We start from the raw sequence: 19888 nt of genomic DNA, 5'->3' as shown, positions 1-19888 counted from the left end.
TGGTTGTAAGTCAAGGGCTATCTAAAATTTCATAGTGTGAAATAAGTTTGCTAAAGAACCATATAAGCAATTTAAGTCAGACTCAGGTTTTGTTTCTAAATTAGTCATGCTTTCCCAAATACCATGCAGAAATAAAAATATACCATTGATCTAGAAGAAAAATTGTGGATGCTGTAACAATAAAAAAGCAAGAATTTACAAGAATACAAAGTAAGGAAAATATGTTGATTCATACATGTATAGACTAGAGTAAGAGCATAATTGTTAAACTATGAAGTGGTAACTTCATCTTCTGTTTTAAAAGTAGAGCTTAATCACAAACAATTGAATATTTTCTACAGCACAATTGTACAGTGTTGTCAAATTCTCAATGCACACTCATTGGGCATTGCTTTCTGCGAACACATTGGCTTTGTCAATCCTAGTAATAAACCTAGGAATTCAAAAATTTGTCTTTGTGTTACTTCACTTTTCATTTCCTTTTCTGATCTGTATTGAATCCATGGCCAGTGCAGATCTGCTTGTACAACAGTAGCCACTATTTTACTTTATTGAACATATCATCTACTGCCTGGAAAACATCACTAATTATGTCTTCATTTAACCTTCACTCAAATGGGTCAGACTTTGAGACCTTAGAGTTAGTTTTCTTTTTATTTGCAGATTGTTTTATTCGACACCATTCTTCTTCTCCTTCTCCTCCTCCTCCTCCTCCTCCTCCTCCTCCTCCTCCTCCTCCTCCATCTCCTCCTCCCTCCCTTCCTTCCTTCCTTCCTTCCTTCCTTCCTTCCTTCCTTCCTTCCTTCCTTCCTTCCTTCCTTCCCCTACTCTTTCTCCCTCTTTTCTTCTTTCTACATACATTTGAACATACACTTAGGAGTCTTATTCATTTTTAATTTAAAATATTCAGTGTACTTCTCCTTTGCAATAGAACTTTATTGCTCCCAGTAGAGCATTCCCCTATGAATGCTTTAACAGTAGAATTGGGGCAGGTTTGGAGTTTTTGCTTTTACATTTTAAATTGTGCCTCTGTTCTCAGGAGATAAGTGCACAATTTTGTTTCTTTCTGGTAACACAGCAATTTTCCAACCCCTTGGAGAAATAGTTACAAATACCACCAGAATATCAGTGCAAGTTATTAGCATTTGTATTGTGTCGGGCATTCACAAGCTTTTTGCTTTCTTAAGAATGTTGTTAAGAAAACAGCTCCCCCACAAGACCAAGACCAGCGTTTCAGATTCTTCAGGGGTTATTTTTCTATTTTACTATGAGTGTTATTTATAGCTATCATAGTATTAAATGTGACACAGGCAGCATGGCAATTATCCTTTCTACTTCCACAGGAATTACTCTGATGAGAATCTGAAATTTATGTAAATAAAAGTGAATAATATTTATACACACCTGCACCCTTCATTGATGGAGGTATTGTGATCTGTATAACAGGTTCTGCATAAAGAGATCTTTAAAACATTAATATTGTTTATCTTTTAACATTGATCTTGGTTATTATCAGAATTTATCATCTAAGTATGCATTCTGATTTGGACTGCTCAAATACAACATCAGTGAAGGGTTTTTTTAAAAAATCAATGCATAAATCGGCATCAATAGGCTGAATGACTGAATGTTTTTTTCTTTGTCACACACAGGATTGATTGTATCAACAATAGCATTTTTTCCATCATGAATTAAATGCCATTGACATAATGGGAGGTATTCCTTTTGCAAACCAGTACAAACTTTATACATGTGGAGGTTTTAGCCAGGAGTCCTGTCATAAAAGCCATTTTGTCAAGAAAAGTAACTAATAGAATGCCCAATATAGGACATATTCAATGGCTATTGTCTACCTTCCCCAATTATATCATGTGAATTAATTCCTACCTAATACTGATCTCGTGGTTTAGCGCTAATCATACATGCTAATCATATCATTTATTTATAAAATCTCCATGAAGCCCTAGTTTCTGAACAACTGCCTTATGATGGCCCTTTCGATATCAGTTATCCACTCTGATTCCAGATGTGGTTCCAGTCTGAGTATAGAGTCTATGATAGGGGTGTCAAACTTGATTTCATTGAAGGCCGCATCGGGGTTGTGTTTGACCTGAGGGGGGCCTTCTCAATGCCACTTGTGTTGGGGGCACCTCTGGCGCCCCGAGCACTCTGCCAGTGAAAACGGGCAGCCCACCTGAGCTCCATTTTTGCTGACAGAGGCACCATGGGCCGATCCTTCACTGTTTCCAGACCGGCCCCGCAGCCACGACCTAAGCACCTTTAGTTTGACACTCCTGGTCTATGGCAATTTGCCACATCCAACTTGCCACGGCCAACTCGCTTGCAGTAAACTCACTGAGGAACAAGAGTTACACTAATATCAAAGAAATGGCGGAATAGAATCATTAAAGAAAAGATGCCAAAGGAGGTCAGAATGAAATGTGAATGGCAAAAATTAAAATAATTTTATTTATTTTAAATAATTACATAGAATTGTTAAATTGTCCTAGAATGAATTGTCTCATAGTGATTGGCCATGGTGAGTTCTCCTGTGGCAAGTTGCCTGTGGTGAGTTTGCTGCAGTAACTTGGCTGTGGCAAGTTGCCCCATTTCCCTGAGTATATACCCTCATTTTGAGGTCATAGAAGACAACTAGTTTTGCTGACCAACATCTACTGGATGGCTCCTTATAATGATCAAGCTGTATTTCAGGACAGCTCTTTAGTCATTGAACTTCTTGCTGATAAACATTGAAAATCTTCCAAAGAACCTGAGAAATTTCCAGACCAGAGTTGAAAATCATGTTTTTAAACATGTTCCTCCTTTTATTTTTAGAATCAGCAGTAGAATATTCTAAACACATTTCTGGATCAAGGAGATTCTTGTGTGGATTGTAGTTATCAACTTGATATTAAATTAAACTTCCTTTGCTTTTTTTCTACATGCATTTGTTCAATTACTTTAACATAAAGAGTGAATGAATAAATATTTCCTTGGACTATTTCCTCTGCAAAAATCCATTAATGCTGTTGCTTTCCTTTAGAAGAGATTATTCTCTCAAGCTTTCCCTTTTATGTAGTTAATAGCTACTGCCTTTTTCATGGTAAAAATAGTTATTAAAATAGCTATCATGTACAATTGCATTTCATCAGTTAAGTTAAGAAGTAAGTTTATGACAAAACTTGCCTTCAATATGACAGAAATTAGTATAACTGATTCTTGTGCAAAATCCTTTTTTCTGACAGATTTGGTATCAGGGTTCCACGTAATACATCCGTAGCAAGCAAAACTCCAAGGCAGGTAGATTCCTCAAATAATAGTTTTATTGGTTATATCATATTGGCACAGTTTTGGTGAAAACCGACTTCACGGTTCCCACAGTTTTCACCTAATTAAAAGTAAAAGTTTTTCCCCTTCCCTGAACAACCAGTCACGTGGTCCAATCAGGCTGCCATCTGGTTGCCTGGTCACGTCACTCCTCCTCTCTGACCAGGTGTAAGAATGTCCTTGGTTCCCAAGAGAAAGTATTTTGTTTTGGCTAAAAGCCCCAGCTATCTGTAATCCCCCCTCCCTATCCCTCAGCTCCGGTGTGGCAACACTGAAGCCTCAAAGTGACTTTGGTCAGGTCAGCTTCAGAGTTGACATTTGGCCTATTAGTTGCCCACTTCTTGTGCCCTATCCGTAATTGGACGTTGGTGATCATGTTGACGATCCTATTTTTATCAACAGCCGCACGAAAAAGTGTTGCCGAGTTTTGTCCAAACCAGTCTCTTAGATTTTGATTTATGTGTAGAGTTGCCCACTACCCATAAAATTTTGCATTGATATGAACAAAATCCCTCAATTTGTATGATGACCTGTTCTGCATCTTAATGATAATTTACATGGATATTTTTGGGAAGATAAGCAGTGAAAAAAGATGTTAGTGTGGCTTAGGAACCAAGTACAGTGTAACTGGAATAATTCCCAGTGTGTTGAGAATGATCTATCTAGGCTAAGGACCATCATTACTAAATCAAGACAACTAAAAGGCCATAGATTGAAATGGCAAATGCTAATTTAATATATTTGATCAACAGTGAAGAAAACCAGAAGCACCTAAAATGTACATATCTGAGGTCTTTTTTAGTAGTAGCTGAAAATGTGCCTAGTTTCATTGGATGAAATAAAGCAGGGACACTTCCAGACATTTTTCTAAAGTGTTTCTTGTAACTGCATATGCTGTATTTTGATGTCTGCTGTGGTAGAACTCGTCTCTGAAAACCTATTGATGTAGTTTGAAGTACTAATGCAACATGCAATGCATTCCACCTTAGTCAAGTCATTTGAAAAGGAAGGGGTTAAAAGCATTCTTAGTTTTGTTCTTTTTTGTAAAAGAAAAACTAGTTGCTACTTTATCTCAATCATGGGAAGTCATCACCTGTAAAAAGACAAAAACAGAATTACATGCACCCCACAAAATTCTTTGAATGAAATCCTTTCACTTCTTCTATACATCAGTATCTGGTGATTGGCTTTTTTCATTAACCCTTCGGAACCTGACATGTACTTTGTAAAGGTTATCTAGAATTGCCTGCCATCCATCCATCCATCCATCCATCCATCCATCCATCTGATTATTCTGGAGAAAGTTGAACAGACTGAAAGAGGAGGGCTTATCAGCAGGAAGATAATTGTGGGAAAAGAAGGAAGGGCGAGGATTAGCACCCTACCACAAGAATGACTTTCTTTTCTCATTGCTCATGCCCCACATTTGGAAGTTAAGACTGGGATCGGAAAGCTGGAGTAGATCTCTGAAACATACATTAATTCAGAACAGCCATTTCAGATACAATAACAAACCACAATGAACACATAAAAGATTTACGAACCAAGATCAAATCATGGCTACAAAAAGTTTCTAGTCGATTAGAACAGAGTAGGCTATATAAAATTAAATATTTCATCATCTTCAACACGTAATACTAAGGCTGCACTCATATATGTATGTATGTGCATGCATGTATATATAAGATTGACAATATCTTAGTGATGTTTCGACGACGTCACACTTGTCATCTTCAGGCTGGTGCCTTTGGCTTCGTGCTTGTGTGAGCAAAGCATGAACGAAGCTGCCGTTTTTCTATAAATATGGGAAAATATAGCCAAAGGCACCAGCCTGAAGATGGCGAGTGTGACCTCGTCGAAACATCGCCAAGATACTGTCAATCTTATCTATCTGTCTGTCTGTCTGTCTGTCTATCTATTTATCTATCTATCTATCTATCTATCTATCTATCTATCTATCTATCTATCTATCTATCTATCTTCAGGCTGGTGTTTTCGGCTTAAAGCGTACTCGGAGCTGCCGTCTCTATAAATCTTGGGGGGTGGGTGTGGAGTGCTGGCTTTGTTTCAGTAAGTGGATTGATTGGTTGTGTGGTTGTATCATGATTGGTTGATTAGTGCTGGCTGTGTGTCCGTTGTTGTTTTGTGTTGTAATGGCCTGGGTGGTGGGTGGGGCTTGTTTGTTGACTAGGGCTGGTTTCCAGATGTCTGGCAGGCGGGAGGCATTGTCACGTTTATTCATGTTGTGGGGTGTTTCTCTATTTTGATAGCTTCCATATTTATTCTTTTGTTGAAGTGTTCAGTTTTGGAGATTAATTTGGTTCCTTCAGAATTAATTTCATGTCCTGTAGCTTTAAGGTGCTGGAAAAGGGAGGGAGTTAGATAAATGTAAATAAATAAATGTCTGAATGTGGCCTCTCTGTTTGCATGTCTATGCTTGTGTGTTTACTGTAAATGTTTCTGGATTGTTTTTTCTAAAGGACAGTTATCCCTGGGGAAGTATTTTCAGTTGTATTCTACGAAGCTAGAGATTGATATAGTTGGAATTGATTTGTATATTAACTTTCTTAAAAGTCATACAAAGCATGCATTTTATTTCTATCCTCAATTTTCTCCTTTTCTGCACCAAGCTAGAGGGGTTCAGAACCTTGAAATCCCGTGACCATCTGTGTCCGTGTGCATGTGTATTTTAAGGATGGGAATATTAATACCCAATAAAACCTTTTTCCATCCCTTTAGCAACCATTATGTGAAATATCTGGAAAAAATAAATAACCCAATAAAAGTCAAATGTGTCCTTTCTGATCACAGTAAAAAGACACAGACCAGCCCTTTAAGTCAGATACTGTAAACTGACCTTTGGGGGAAAAGAAGAGATTTGAGTCATTTTCCATAGAGGCTAAGGACCTAGAAAATCTGCCTACGAAAGGCTGGCAAAAGACTGCTGCCTTGTTGTGATCTCAGAATGCCCATAATGACACTGTGATTCATAGATGTCTTTTCTCTGAGCCTCGCAGATCTGGGGTCAGAATTGTACCAGTAGGCAGGAAAAGGTAGGGCTAAAGGTCTGATCCATTTATGATGGCTTCACTCATTTTGCACTCCTTTCCAAGCCTGCCCAGGGGTGTGTGTGTGTTTGTGTGTGTCTGTGTGTGACTGTGGGGCAGTCAAGCTCTGGTTCTACTCACTTCCTATTATCCATATGACTTGTCTCCACCACGCTGGAGTCACTTTGATTTGCCAGATGTACTGCTTGACAAAGCGGGGTGATGCCGAAAAGTGGATCCAGCTGCTATGAAAAGCGCACACCTGACATGCCACTTCTGGTGCGGGCACATCACGGGGAACATTTTTTAATTCAATGTAATTTATGCATTCTTGCAGTCCTATGTGTGTGCCTGGCCTGTCAGCCAGTGCCTAGATGAAGGCTGACAGTTGTTATCCAGGGCCTGAAGGTAATCTCACATAATGACACATTAGACATACTAATGATGTTTTCCTCTGGCATATTGTTTTCTTCTCAACTTCCCCTTCTCCTCTCTTTTTCCTCCCATGCCCCCTCCCTTTTCTCCCCCCCCCCTTTACAGGGATGCTTAGGACACAAACGCGCCAAGGAGACTATCTCTGTGTAGAGTGTGGGAAGGGCTTCACACAGCCAAGCCACCTCAGGACCCACATGAGGTCTCACACAGGTACATTGCCTTACATGTCTTCCGGTGGGATGAAGGGACACCCCTAGTAACGATTGCATATTAATTTCCTGGTCACCAATCTATTTTGTTGTTGTTGGTTTCTTTAAAGCTTCTCCATTGTACACCATTTCAGATTTGATTAGCATTTCATGTTCCATTTCAAGTACCTGAATTCTCTTCGCCTCTCTTGCAAAACCTTGCATTGCTGATTAAATAAGATGATTTGCAGAGTTTTGTGGGTTTTTTTCCTTTCCTTTTTTTTTTTTTTTAAAAAAAACCCTTTTAATTAGAAGGAAGAATACTCTGGAATGAATATGCTAATGAAATCTGTTGCCGCTGGCATAAATTGAAATCAACCCCCCTCCCCCCTTTTGAACTGAACAGAAAGCTTTCGTTCTCCTTGCCATGGACGCAAATAAGCCTGGGATTTGTAATTTTTTTTTCTTCTTCTTCGAAAACCTTACCCCTCATCCCGGCCCTTAGAATAGTCCAGGATAAATTTTGGATGTCAGCCCTTCGGTATTTGGAAGTGAAGAACCTAGCAAGTTAAAGCTAACAGCATGTCAGTACATCTTCATAACCTTATAGTGAGGAGTTGAGACTAGATCTCTCCCTTCCTCCCTTTCTCTTTGAAGAAGGGTGAGTGATGCATGTATGAGAAGTTCTGCTGCAAAAATGACAGAGGCCAAATGGTAAGTAATTCAAGAAGAGGGTCCCTTTATGTACACACTGATAATTAATGTTGTCAGTGATTGCTTTCTTCAGCACTGAAGTCTGAATTAAAAAAGGCAGTGCCCTTAGGTTCCCATTAGCACACTCTCTTGCAGTAAGTGTTACGGTAAATTGGTATTTTCCAGCTATAGGCAAAGAGTTGGTGTCTTTGCTTCTTCCCATCCTCCCCTCAGTGTGATTAATCTGTAATGGAGTCAAATAATGTACACACACTAACGAAGCTTGAATGTTCATCTGTTAACAAGCCCCCTTGTTCCCACAGTGGTATTTGAGTCTAATGGACTCCGAGGTACTGAAGTTCACACCACCTCCGCAGATGCCCCAAAACAAGTATGTTTTACAATTAATTGGGTATTTGATTTTTAATGTGATAGTCGGGGGAAAAGAAAGTTACATGGAGATACTCATCAGTAAAGCACTCACTGTTTAGGTAGGAAGACAGTAAATAATAATCGTGCCTCGGTTTATTATATTTTAAAGAAAAAATGTATGGACACCCTTGTTCATATTGACTAGAAATTATGATCAGTGTATTGTGATTACCAGTCAAATGCTTATATTGAAATGGAGAATTTTTACACTGTGCACTGAACAATGCATATAATTATATTGTTTTCAAATAGATAGTTTATTATACAGGTAGTCCTCAAACTTATTAGTGGCCGTTCAAAGTTACAACAACATTGAAAAAAGTGACCGACGTCCCTTTTTCACACTTATGACCGTTGCAGCATCCCCATGGTCATGTGATTTACATTCGGATGCTTGACAACTTGACTCACATTTATGACAGTTGCAGTGTCCCGGGGTCATGCAATCCCCTTTTGAAACCTTCTGACAAGCAAAGTCAACGGGGAAGCTAAATTCACTTAGCATTTGTGTTACTAACTTAACAACTGCGGCGATTCATTTAACAAATGTGGCTGGAAAAGTCGTAAAACAGGGCAAAACGTGCTTAACAAATTTCTCGCTTAGCAACACAAATTTTGGGCTCCATTGTGGTCATAAGTTGAGGACTACTTGTATACCTAGCATATACCTGGTTTGGAAATGGGCAACAATTCAACTGTGTTTTTCTGAAGAGTATTTCTATTACGGTATTCTATAGCTCTTAGCTTTGAAAGATCCTTTTCTTTCAATCTACGTGGACTCTGTGTGGTGGTGTGTTTTCCTCTGCTGACTATGTACAATATTTTCCTTTCTTGAGAATGACCTGGCTGTCCTTTAAATTTTCTTCATTTTCACTAATGCTGTAAGCTGTCCTGAACATTGCTTCTTACTCTGGGGTTTTATATTTATTGCCAGTCGGTGCCAGATTACCTTTTTCTCACTAACTCATCCATGCATTTGTGGAGTTAACATCTTTCACAAGCACTTGCAGTTACTTGTCCATGTACTTCCACCAGTCATTTATTAACTGTTCAGGAAGCACTGTTATTTGTATAGCGTTGTTTCAGTGACAGCGTTTTTTGCCTGTCAACCAATGAACCATATGCACTATTGATTTGAGTATGGTAATAATTCGTGTTGGAATTGCCATAGTCTTGAGCTGACTTAGAAGGGCCAATTCATATGTCGTATAGAAAATAGGAGGTAATCCGTGCTTCAATCCGTGCGGTGCAATACATTTACCAGTGGAATCATTTTATCCTTTTTTTAAAGAACATTTTGCATAATCCACCATATTTTTATCCAAAATGCTTTAACCTTTTTGCAAGTCCACCATATGTGAAAATATGTAGCATCCACACAATCACATCTCCAGCATTTAGGTTGTAAATTCGAATACATAGAAGCCAATTTTTTAGGATCTAAATGCCATCTATAAAACATCTTATAAAAGTTTTCTCTCAAGTTTTGGGCTTGTGTAAATTTTACATTTCTTACCCAAATCTTTTCCCATGTGTCCAACATTATTGGCTCTTCAATGTTTTGAGCCCACTTTAACATACAGTCTTTAACTAATTCTGTTTCCGAGTCCATTTCTATTAATACATTATACCAGTGGAATCATTAACAGCATATTGTGGATTTCAATTTCTTCTCTGCATCCTTTCCTGATTTACAGTTTGTTCCCAACATAATCCAGTGCCGAAGCTGGCATATCTAAAGGATGGTCTATTTGCATATAAACATTTACATTCAACCACAGGAACTCCTGTCAGGAGCCGTAAAATGGTGTGATTCAACAGATGAGAATGTTTCAGAGAGCTTTCTTTGTGGCTGTGCATGAAATGTACATAGGAGCATCCTTGGGGGAAGAGAAGAGTGTCAACAATGTCAAATATGGCCACTGTGACCAGGCAGTCAAATCCCTACCCTTTCAACATCAATCCCATAAAGATATAGACCCTTGATTGCCTAATTGTGTCTGACATTTTGATGTTGGTCATGGCCCCTCCAGATGTCCCTGAATGTGGGCCTCCTTATCCTCAGATGGATGGCCTACTCCTTTGATGCTTTTCTCCATGCTGAACAAAACCCTGCATTGGCAATAGGAAGGGCATCCAGCCATTAAAACACTCTGCTAGCTCTACTCAGTTGCCCCAACAAAAAGATGTGGAGAGTCTAGAAAGAGTGCAGAGAAGAGCAACAAAGATGATGAGAGGACTGGAGGCTAAAACATATGAAGAACTGGGTATATCTAGTTTAATGAAAAGAAGGACTAGGGGAGACATGATAGCAATGTTTCAATATCTCAGGGGTTGCCATAAAGAAGAGGGAGTCAAACTATTCTCCAAAGCCCCTGAGGGTAGGACAAGAAGCAATGGGTGGAAACTAATCAAGGAGAGAAGCAACTTAGAACTAAGGAGAAATTTCCTGACAATTAGAACAATTAATCAGTGGAACAAGTTGCCTCCAGAGGTTGTCAGTGCTTCAACACTGGAAGTTTTTAAGAAGAGATTGGACAACCATTTGTCTGAAATGGTATAGGGTTTCCTGCCTAGGCAGGGGGTTGGACTAGAAGACCTCCAAGGTCCCTTCTGTTATTTATTCTATTCATGACTCTACCCCGTAAGGGATTATGGGGTTGTTAAGTGAATGAAGATGAATTTTAGTTTGCTCCTTTTTATGCCTTTATGCATTGCTAGTTACTTGGTATCAACACCTTTATAAATAATGACCCATGCCAATCACATTTCCTTAGTTAGAAAATGAGACATCATCAGTGGCTTTTCCATATCTTGTAATGGAAAGGAAGGCATGTAGCAGTAAAATATGAGGAAAGAGTTGTTATTTACAACAGAGATTGATTGGCTAGAATATATGCTTGGATGAGAGCACCTTACCAATCAGTACTTGAAAACAATTTGGAAAACATTTAGGCTTAATTAAATTCTTCTTCTATTAGAACTAAACTCAAAATATTATAGGAAAATATACCAAAATGAATCAAATGTATGTAATGTAGTTATAAAGTAAGCAAAAGGGGGAACAATGTGCTTAGAAATTATTGCAAGGGAAAATTGACATGAACACCTTAGACAGTCTTAGATTATTTATTTTTTTAAAAACCAGGTTGATTGTACTAATGAATATATTTTCTAACCCATGCAAATGTTCATGTTTTTCAGAAAAGATAGGAAAATGATGAAGTCAAAAAGAAAATTCAGTCATTAATTTTATAAGATTTTTAAAATAATCTGTCCTCATTATGTTAAATAGCAGCTTTATCAAAGAATGAAATTTCAATTGAGAATGCAGTAGAACTACCAACTTCAATAATTTCCATTACATGTTGGAAATTAATTTGCAAGGACATTTTAGTGGCATGTGCTGTAAATATGCCAGAATTTTTACCCTGTGATTAATAGTTTATTTCTGATTATTGTGAATGTTATTTTTTAAATGGTTATGCTGAATTTAAGAATTCCATTAATCAAAATAATTCATAATGAATAATTGGCAGACTAATTTGTCTCTTTTAGAGCTGTGAATATTGTAATACAAATAATGAAGAAACAGGTAGGCAGAGGAATGCTGTGTTTCTGTCCTTTAGTTTACTTTTTAGCTCAATGTACACATGCATCCATTCATCTCCATCATTATCATGATTTTTATTTTTAAAATGACACATTTGTTCCTAATACAGACACCACACTACAGTAATATCTTCTGAGATCACTTGAAGGGAGAGAGAAGACCGTTGAGCACTCAAGGCTGAATTCCTATACTAGAGACATTTCATGATTTTTTTTCAAATTCTTCATTGCACAAAGGAAATTGAAATAAGCAACAAGAGTGTAGCTCCAACATATTTTCTTTAGCACAAAAAATATAGTTGATCGGAGGAAAAAGGATTATGATACCAACATGATATCTGGTTTCCCCTTGTCATTTTATTAAATTCTTTTACCACATCCAAATGTACCTGAACTGTTCATGCTTCAGATTAGAATATAGAATATTATTTATTATTGGCCAAGAGTAATTGGGCATGCAAGGAATTTGTCTCTGGTGCATAAGCTCTCGGTATACATACAAGCAACAAAGTGATAAATCATAAGTTACAACCATAAATCACAAGATACAATCAACAAAGTGATACTCATAAGATAGTAGTAGATAATTGGAAAGATGAGAATAGGAGTAGGTAATAGGAAAGACGAGAATAGGAGTAGGTAATAGGAAAGATGAGGATAATAGTAATGCAGCCCTACTACATGGGTAAATATTCTTATACGTAAGACAGTGCTGTGGGAATTAGCTGTACAGCAGAGTGAGGGCACAAGGGAAAAACTGTCTAGTTGTTTGACATGCAGTGCCCTATAGCGGCATCCTGAGGGGAGAAGTTGAAACAGTTTATGTCCAGGATGTGAGAATTCTGTAGATATTTCCTCAGCCCTCTTTCTGGCTCGTGCAGTATATAGGTCCTCAGTGGAAGGCAGATTGGTTGCAGTTGTTCTTTCTGCATTCCTAAGTATTCATTGAGGTCTATGCCTGTCCTGGTACCAAACCAGACAGTAATGGAGGTAAAAATAATAATAATTCCTCTGTAGAACTGTATCAGCAGCTCCTCGGACGGTCTGAGTTTCTGAGATGTGCTCATGGCTTATGTTTTTCACCACAAAGACAGGTTGTCAAGCATGAATTAGGTTGTCTTGGTAGTGTTATCAACCATGTGGTTTGGGGAATCCAAGCGGAATTGAGTTCCCACACAGTTCTTGAACTGGATAAGGCAATCCTTTGAAATGATATTAATGTGAATTAATTCTGCCGGTCACCATGTTTTTGCTTTATTTGGTTTTAGAAGATCACGAGGGATTCCGTAGCACTGTAATCTTTACTCAGGCTGACGCTTTCAGAACAACTCAATTATCTCCTGAATAGCTTTGTTGGTTAGAAAGAAACTGAAGACAGCTTTTCTAACTTTGTAGTTAGCTGAACTTTGAAGGGTTTCAAGTAACGTTAGTTGCTGTTCCTCTGCCCTTTGGGGAATATTCAGACATTTGATATAAAACTAGTGTTTGAAACTCTTTCCATCAAGTTTAAGAACATGTAATTCAATCACTGATTTGAAGGTGTTTAATTTCTACCCAGTTACAATGACTTCAGTTAACCGGCATCTTCATTATCAGTGAAACTTTACTATTTCCTTAGCTGCAACCTGTAATGGCTACAGTTCATCTCTTTTTCCATGTAACAGGGAAACCTTCCCTGAAATTTTTCTTTTTTAAAGCTTTCCACTCTCTGATTTCATTAGCATTTTCTTTATGATAATGGGAACCTCATACAAGATAATTGCATTTTCTAATTTAGCATTGGGAGCTCTGCTCCAGCCACAGTAATACAAGTACATGAGAATAGAATCCGTGGCTTTTGGCTATGGCCACCTTTTACGGTGCAGCCCCCACAGGGAGTTCTTCTCCTTTGCTTGGGCTTAGAGAAGAGTTCTCATTTCCTCCCATTTACTATCACAGCCTCTGGCCTTATCTTTCAGATGTTGTGGGACAGTGATAACTTCTTTCATGTTTTGGCTGCTTCTAAGTGAGCCTCCTCTGGGAGTGAATTACAGCTGGAACTGTGATGTGCTCCTTCCTTGGAAATATCTGATTAGGAAGGCTGTTCCCCATAAATACTTTAATTACAACCTCAAGCCAAGGTTGTTGGGGTTTTTTTTGCTCCATTTCCATCTCTTTTCCCATTCTTCTTTTTTCCTATCATTCCTACCCAGGCAGACGGGAACATCCAGTTCCTTTTTTATTTTCTTCTCAACCACACAACGTGGAATTGCATTCCCTGCTGTACCCGTAATCTGTCCTGTGTGTGTGTGTGTGTGTGTGTGTGTGTGTGTGTGTGTGTGTGATGTTTTAGTGGTGTGTTTTGAAGTGTGTGTGTGTGTGTGTTGTTTTAATTTAATGATTAACATCTCCTGAGGTAGCTATGAAAAAAATATAAAGCATTTCTCTTAGTTTATTGCATGAAATTCAGCATATTACTAAATAAATTTTATCACGTCTCTCACTCTCTTACCATTTCTGCACTTCAAATATATGGTAGTCCGCACAGATGCTTCCTCCCTCCCCTAGTCGCCCCCTTTAATTTTGTTGCAAATCTTCCTTTCTCACAGCAGACTTTGACTAGCAAATGTCATGAATCTTCGGCCAGCCTTAATTAGGATTTTTCTAAATCTATTAACAAAGGACAGATACTTAATACATTATGTCAAGCAACACTGGCTTTTCGTTAGCTTTTCCAGGAGTGCCATAGGCACAGCTTGAAATTTACTGGGAATATTTTCACACGGTGGTTGGGTCCGATGTTGTGTTAATTTAAAATAGTCTTAATTCCCTTCACCAAGGTTTTGGTTTAAGGTTAATGCATAAGAGTAAGCTGTACCTTGCCATGCTGCTTCAGCCATTAGCACTGAAAGTCACATTGTCCAGATGCTCTCAGAATTCCATTGCCTTTAGCTGCAAACTCACGTTTATTCACAATTTTATGTTGAGAATCATTGGTTTTCACATAGCCTTTGGGGTTTGTTTGTGTGTTTTAACACATAGTTAATGTTCATTTGATAGACATTGGTAAAAAGCAGAGGGGGAGGTTATGCATTTATGGAAACATGGCTGTCAAACCATGTTGAAAATTAAAGAATTAATTTTCTTTATTGCCCACCCCTATTACATTTAATAATATGATATAGTTGCATCATGCCAACTTGTATAGTTGCACCATGCTCTTGAAAAATAGACATCAGCATAGATGAGCAACTTTGGCCCCTTTATGATTTGTGGACTTCAACTCCTAGAATTCCTGAACCAGCCATGCTGGTTCAACAATTCTGGAAACAGAAGTCCATGGGCCATAAAGGGACCATAATTGCCCACCCCTGTTTTAGTTGATAATTTAATTTATTTAATAGAACAAAATCTTCTATTTAAAATGCCTCCTTTCAGTCTGTGGGTTGTTCACTCTAAGTTTGGGTTTAAAGGTAAAAGTATAAAGAAACTAGGACAGTCAGTGACTATATGTTTACATTTATACAGATCTGTGTTCTCTTTTCCCTTCTTTTTGGGAGTGACAGCTAGTTTTTCACAATATTGAAGAAGATATCACGCTTCAGTTGTATTCAGTTTAAAAACATTGTTAGTTAGCAATAGGTGGTATTTTAGTACATCTTTGTTTTGTGATTATTTTCTCACTTATGTTAGACAACAAACTACATTTTAAAAAATTATAATTGAGCTAGTCTTTGAACAATTTGGGATGTATATAAGGCCACTACAAGGAGCTAAATCATTGCTTATGCTGCAAGGACATTTAGAAATCTTTTCCATCAGCAGATGGATAAACATGTTTGAAAAAAGTGTGTGTGTGGGGGGGGGGTGTTGGTCCATACAAAATTCCTACAAAATGCAATTATGCTTTTATGTTAGCTAAGATACAGTTATGCTGAACAGGTTGAATTTTCTTTGAAGAGTTTGAAGTTAAATTATTGGGAATCAGGTGAAAAAGCTGGTTAATTATTGGCATGTTGCCTGAAGCAAGATGGCCAGTAGACTATAATTTCTGATGTAGTAATAGAAGATGGTCAGAGATTTAAGATCTCTGAATCCATGAAGAATTATAAAACGAAGATGCAAAGTTCCACTTGTAAATCTGTCAGAAGTGGGACAAAAATGTTGCCGGTTTGTTTGTTTCTTTGTTTTAGTTTGGGGAATAGGGTTAAGGGACAATTAGTACCTTTGTCTAAGGAAGGCTTAAGGTACCCATTGCAATGTTAACCACGCCCTTGGCCAGGCTTCTTGGCTTGGGTCTATGACAACTGACCACAGCCAACTGGCTGCAGCCAATTCACCACCGCCAACTTGCTGCACAACAAGAGTTACACTAATATTGAAGAAATAGTAGAATAGAGTCATTAAAGAAAGGATGCCAAAGGAGAGACAAAATGAAATGTGAAGGACAAATATTAAAATATTTTTAAAATTATTTTAAATAATTAAATTGAATTGTTGAGTTGTCCTCCAGAGAGTTGTCCCATGGCAATTTGGCCATGGCAAGGTGTCCCTTGGCAAGTTGGCTGAGGCGAGTTGACCGTGGGGAGTTGTCCCATTCTGTCTTGGCTTACAGCAGCTGTCAGCGCTAGTGAGATTTAAGGGAATGGGGCAGAGAACAGCATCTCTGTTGAAAATATACTTTTTTTATTTTCCATTTTCATAACATATAATCATCACATGTATACTATTACATAGCCAATATCATATTGTATTAAGTAGTAATTACATCAGTTCCTCTTGCCATCAACGCCCAGAAAGATAAAAACCTATTATTAGTTCTTCTGCTCTCCATACACCTCTTTCTTCTGCCTCTCTCCTACCTCCTTTCTTCCCTCCATCATCCTTTCCTGCTCAACTTCCCCTTCCTTTCTCCTTCTCCTCTCTCTTCATTCCACTCCTCCTTATTCTCCTCTTAGCCTCTCTCCTATCCCTCTCTTCCTAGATAGAAAGAAAGAAAGAGAACAACATCTCTGAAATATATTTCAATAATCACAGAACTTTTTCTACTCATAAAGAGGCTTACTTCGTTCATAAATTAAAGGCAACATGCTGTTAAATTGACTGCTTACATTCCGGGTTATTAAAAGCTACTGACATATTTCTCTTTAGTGATAGTATTTATGTAAGCCAAAGACATGAAGGGGTGGTCCAGTTGTATCCCAGTACAAAAAAAGTAACTTTACTCCAGACTTATCCTATTTGATGCCCCCCCCTAGAGTCACAGTTAGTTGTATACAGCTAGTCCTCAACTTAAAACAGTTCATTAGGTGATTAGTTACAGCAGCACTGAAAAAAGTTGCATGACCATTTTTCACTCTTACGACCATTGCAGCATCCCCATGGTCATGGGATCAAAATTCAGACACTTGGCCATTGACTCATATTTATGACCGTTGCTGTGTCCTGGGATCATAGGATCATCTTTTGTGACCTTCTGACAAGCAGATCAGGGAAAGCCAGGTTCACTTAACTAATTTAATAATGTTGCTTATTTAATAATTGCAATGATTCACTTAACAACTGAGGCAGGAAAGATGGGACAAAACTCACTCTTCACAACAGAAATTTTGAGCTCAGTTGTGGTAATAATTCAAGGGCTACTTGTATTAGGACGGCTCTAATTTACCTGGAATTTGCCACTTGGGGAAGCCAGTGTGGTGATTTAATGAAAACAGAAGTTTGTTCACTTTTAGTCTCTGTGTCTGTTTCTTTCTATCCTTGTGATTATGGGCAATGAAACCAGCAGGTTGCTTCACTTCAGTATGAGTCACCATGGAGCATCCATGAGCTTTAATCCATACTTGTTACCCAAATTAATTTCGGAAACATCATATCATTCAATCACAAATCCCCTCAGATACTATAACATTTGGCTCTCTGCTTTTCTTGCTAGCCTTTTATCCTTCTTCTGGCCATTGTTAACCTTTCCTCAAGTACTCCTTCAGTCTCTTATTATTTGCTTATTCTAACGTAGCCTGGCGTTTATAGGAGCTTGATGGGGGTATTGCTTTCATCAGAGGTGATTAAAAATAATTCATTTTAATGGATTAGGTCACAGTAATATTTGTAATGCTCATAAAAAAAAGGTAGCTAGGGCCATTATAAATTATTAAATTGCTCAACTGCTTTAGTGCGCAGAGCAGGGGAAGCAGCTGCTATTATGGAAAATAAGAATAACAATGTGTTTTGCTTTTTCTTCTTCTTGTCCCTCCCCCCCTCCCCTATTTAGGTGAGAGACCATTCCAATGCAGATATTGTCCGTACAGTGCCTCTCAGAAAGGGAACCTAAAAACGCATGTCCAGTGTGTACATCGGGTCCCCTTTGACAACAGCCAGTACCCTGACCTACGGTTCCCATCACCTCCAAATAATTACTCCATCAACCCTTTAGAAGGCCAGCTGGAAAACATCTTTACAATCTCTCCAGTCCCTGGAGCAACTGTGTTATAGCGAAGACTCCGGCTCCGTGCTTTGCTAGAAGAGTGATGTCTCTGAACTGTTAATCATTTTAAAATAAATGAAGACCCTACCCAAGATATATACAAATTGACATAGTAATCAGTCCCCACAGTTCCTTATTTCCTTTGTAATAAACAGAAGAGCTGGCAAGCTTTGGGGTAGTGCAAAGCATATATATTAATCAAGATAACATTTTTTTTTTAGACACTGGAAAAAATTAAACGTCATATATTTGGAGGATGGCACTGCAACCGAATCTTCCCTCGTGGTGGGTTTGAAGTTTTATTTTTTATTTAAAAGGAAACACACACCCAGGGTGGATTTGGGAAATGCGGGAAGGAGTGATTAAGCAACTGTCACGCAACTTTGAAAAAAAAAACAAAAAGGAGGAAGGAAGGAAGGAGTCGTTCAGTGCTGTATAAGCCAAACTTGATGAAGGACAGAAGGGACAAAAGGGAGAGACCATCATTCTGCAGTGAGGTTGTTTCATGATAGTTTGGGGACCACTTCCATTTCCAGTGGGCTGATCCTTGACTGCACACCATTAATAGTACGTGAATATGGAAATTGAAAACACTTCTTAAGAAATGCTTCTCTCCTCACTTTGGCAAGAAGAAGAAAAAAAACAGCTGGTCAAACACTAAGAAGAAAAAGAAAAAAAAGGCTTCTGTGTGTGTGGTGTTTTTTTTTTTTTTTTGCTCCCCCTCTCAGGGCCTTCCTGTTTGTTTAATCTGCTTTTTCTTTCTTTTAAAATGCAGTTTTCCATGATCTATCACAAAGGAAGTATGCATGCTTTTAAAAATTAGATTAAAAAGGGGGGGGACCCCTCCCAGCTTTTTAAAGCTGCTGATTGATACACTTATAATACATTTTAAAAACAGATGTTTAGGCATACTTCTGGTTTTACGATACTGGAGATGACTGCATTTCTGTGCAGCAAGACCAAGTACCTTTCATGGATCCTTCTAACCTTTTTTTGCGGGGGGGGGGGGGGTTTCTCTTCTTTGTGATGGCAAGCTTCCCTAATCTAGTGTTTTCTAGATGAGCTGGAATTTCCCAGAAGTTTCTAGAAAGCCTGGCTGTTGGCCATGGATGGCTTGGACTTCTGGGAAGTGCAAACTCAGCAAGTTTGATGGCACAGGGTGATTCGGCATGGTAGTCACTGGAGTAGCTGGGGGAGAAAAGGCGCTTTATATACCTCTTCTACAGTAACTTTTTAAAATGCAAGTTTTTAAAGGTAAGAGGGAAGAAGCAGCAGGTTGTTCACACAGGGTCTTGTTCAAAAGTATATCCCACGTGTACTTTTTCCTTCTCTTGCTATGACACTGTGTGACGGTAATAATTCAGAATTTCAGATTTTGCACATAAACAATTTTATGCATCATCATCAAGAAAAAAAAAATGCTGCCTTGAACATATTTGTGAATGTTTTTCTTTTGCAAAAAAAAAAAAAGCTTTACTAGTTTTTTTTTAATTGTAACATTTTTGTAAAGGCAGGAAATGGATTTTTAAAGAAAACTAGCATGCTAATTATATTTTTCAAAAAAAGCAATAATTTTACATGTACAGAAATAGCACTAATCTTTTAATACTGATGGAGAGCAACCATTTACTTCTACAATAATGGGATAGTGCTTTTTTTCTCTCTAGAAGACGGGGTTACTCAAAAGATTT

The 19888-nt window shown here is 38.1% G+C and overlaps 1 protein-coding gene across 2 annotated transcripts in view; it reads left to right on the top strand.

Annotated features, from left to right (window-relative positions):
- ZNF516 (zinc finger protein 516) overlaps positions 1 to 19598 on the top strand; it is a 73476-nt gene extending 53878 nt beyond the window's left edge. The window contains exons 3-5 of one of the 2 annotated variants that reach the window (XM_087707332.1): positions 6915 to 7019; positions 8014 to 8081; positions 17985 to 18184. In XM_087707332.1, coding sequence (XP_087563458.1) covers positions 6915 to 7019; positions 8014 to 8081; positions 17985 to 18044 — 233 coding nt within the window. In that variant the 3' untranslated portion in view covers positions 18045 to 18184. Of the gene's footprint in view, positions 1 to 6914; positions 7020 to 8013; positions 8082 to 17984 lie in introns of both variants that reach the window. The other variant, XM_087707334.1, reaches the window with a different exon arrangement.
- Positions 19599 to 19888: the final 290 nt, after the last annotated feature.

This window comes from Thamnophis sirtalis, unplaced genomic scaffold, assembly GCF_051295495.1.
Source record: "Thamnophis sirtalis isolate CommonGarterSnake01/CBP01778 unplaced genomic scaffold, rThaSir2_p1.2 scaffold_2, whole genome shotgun sequence".
In the NCBI taxonomy this organism is placed as follows: domain Eukaryota; kingdom Metazoa; phylum Chordata; class Lepidosauria; order Squamata; family Natricidae; genus Thamnophis; species Thamnophis sirtalis.
This window is presented reverse-complemented; position numbering and strand designations above follow the sequence as displayed.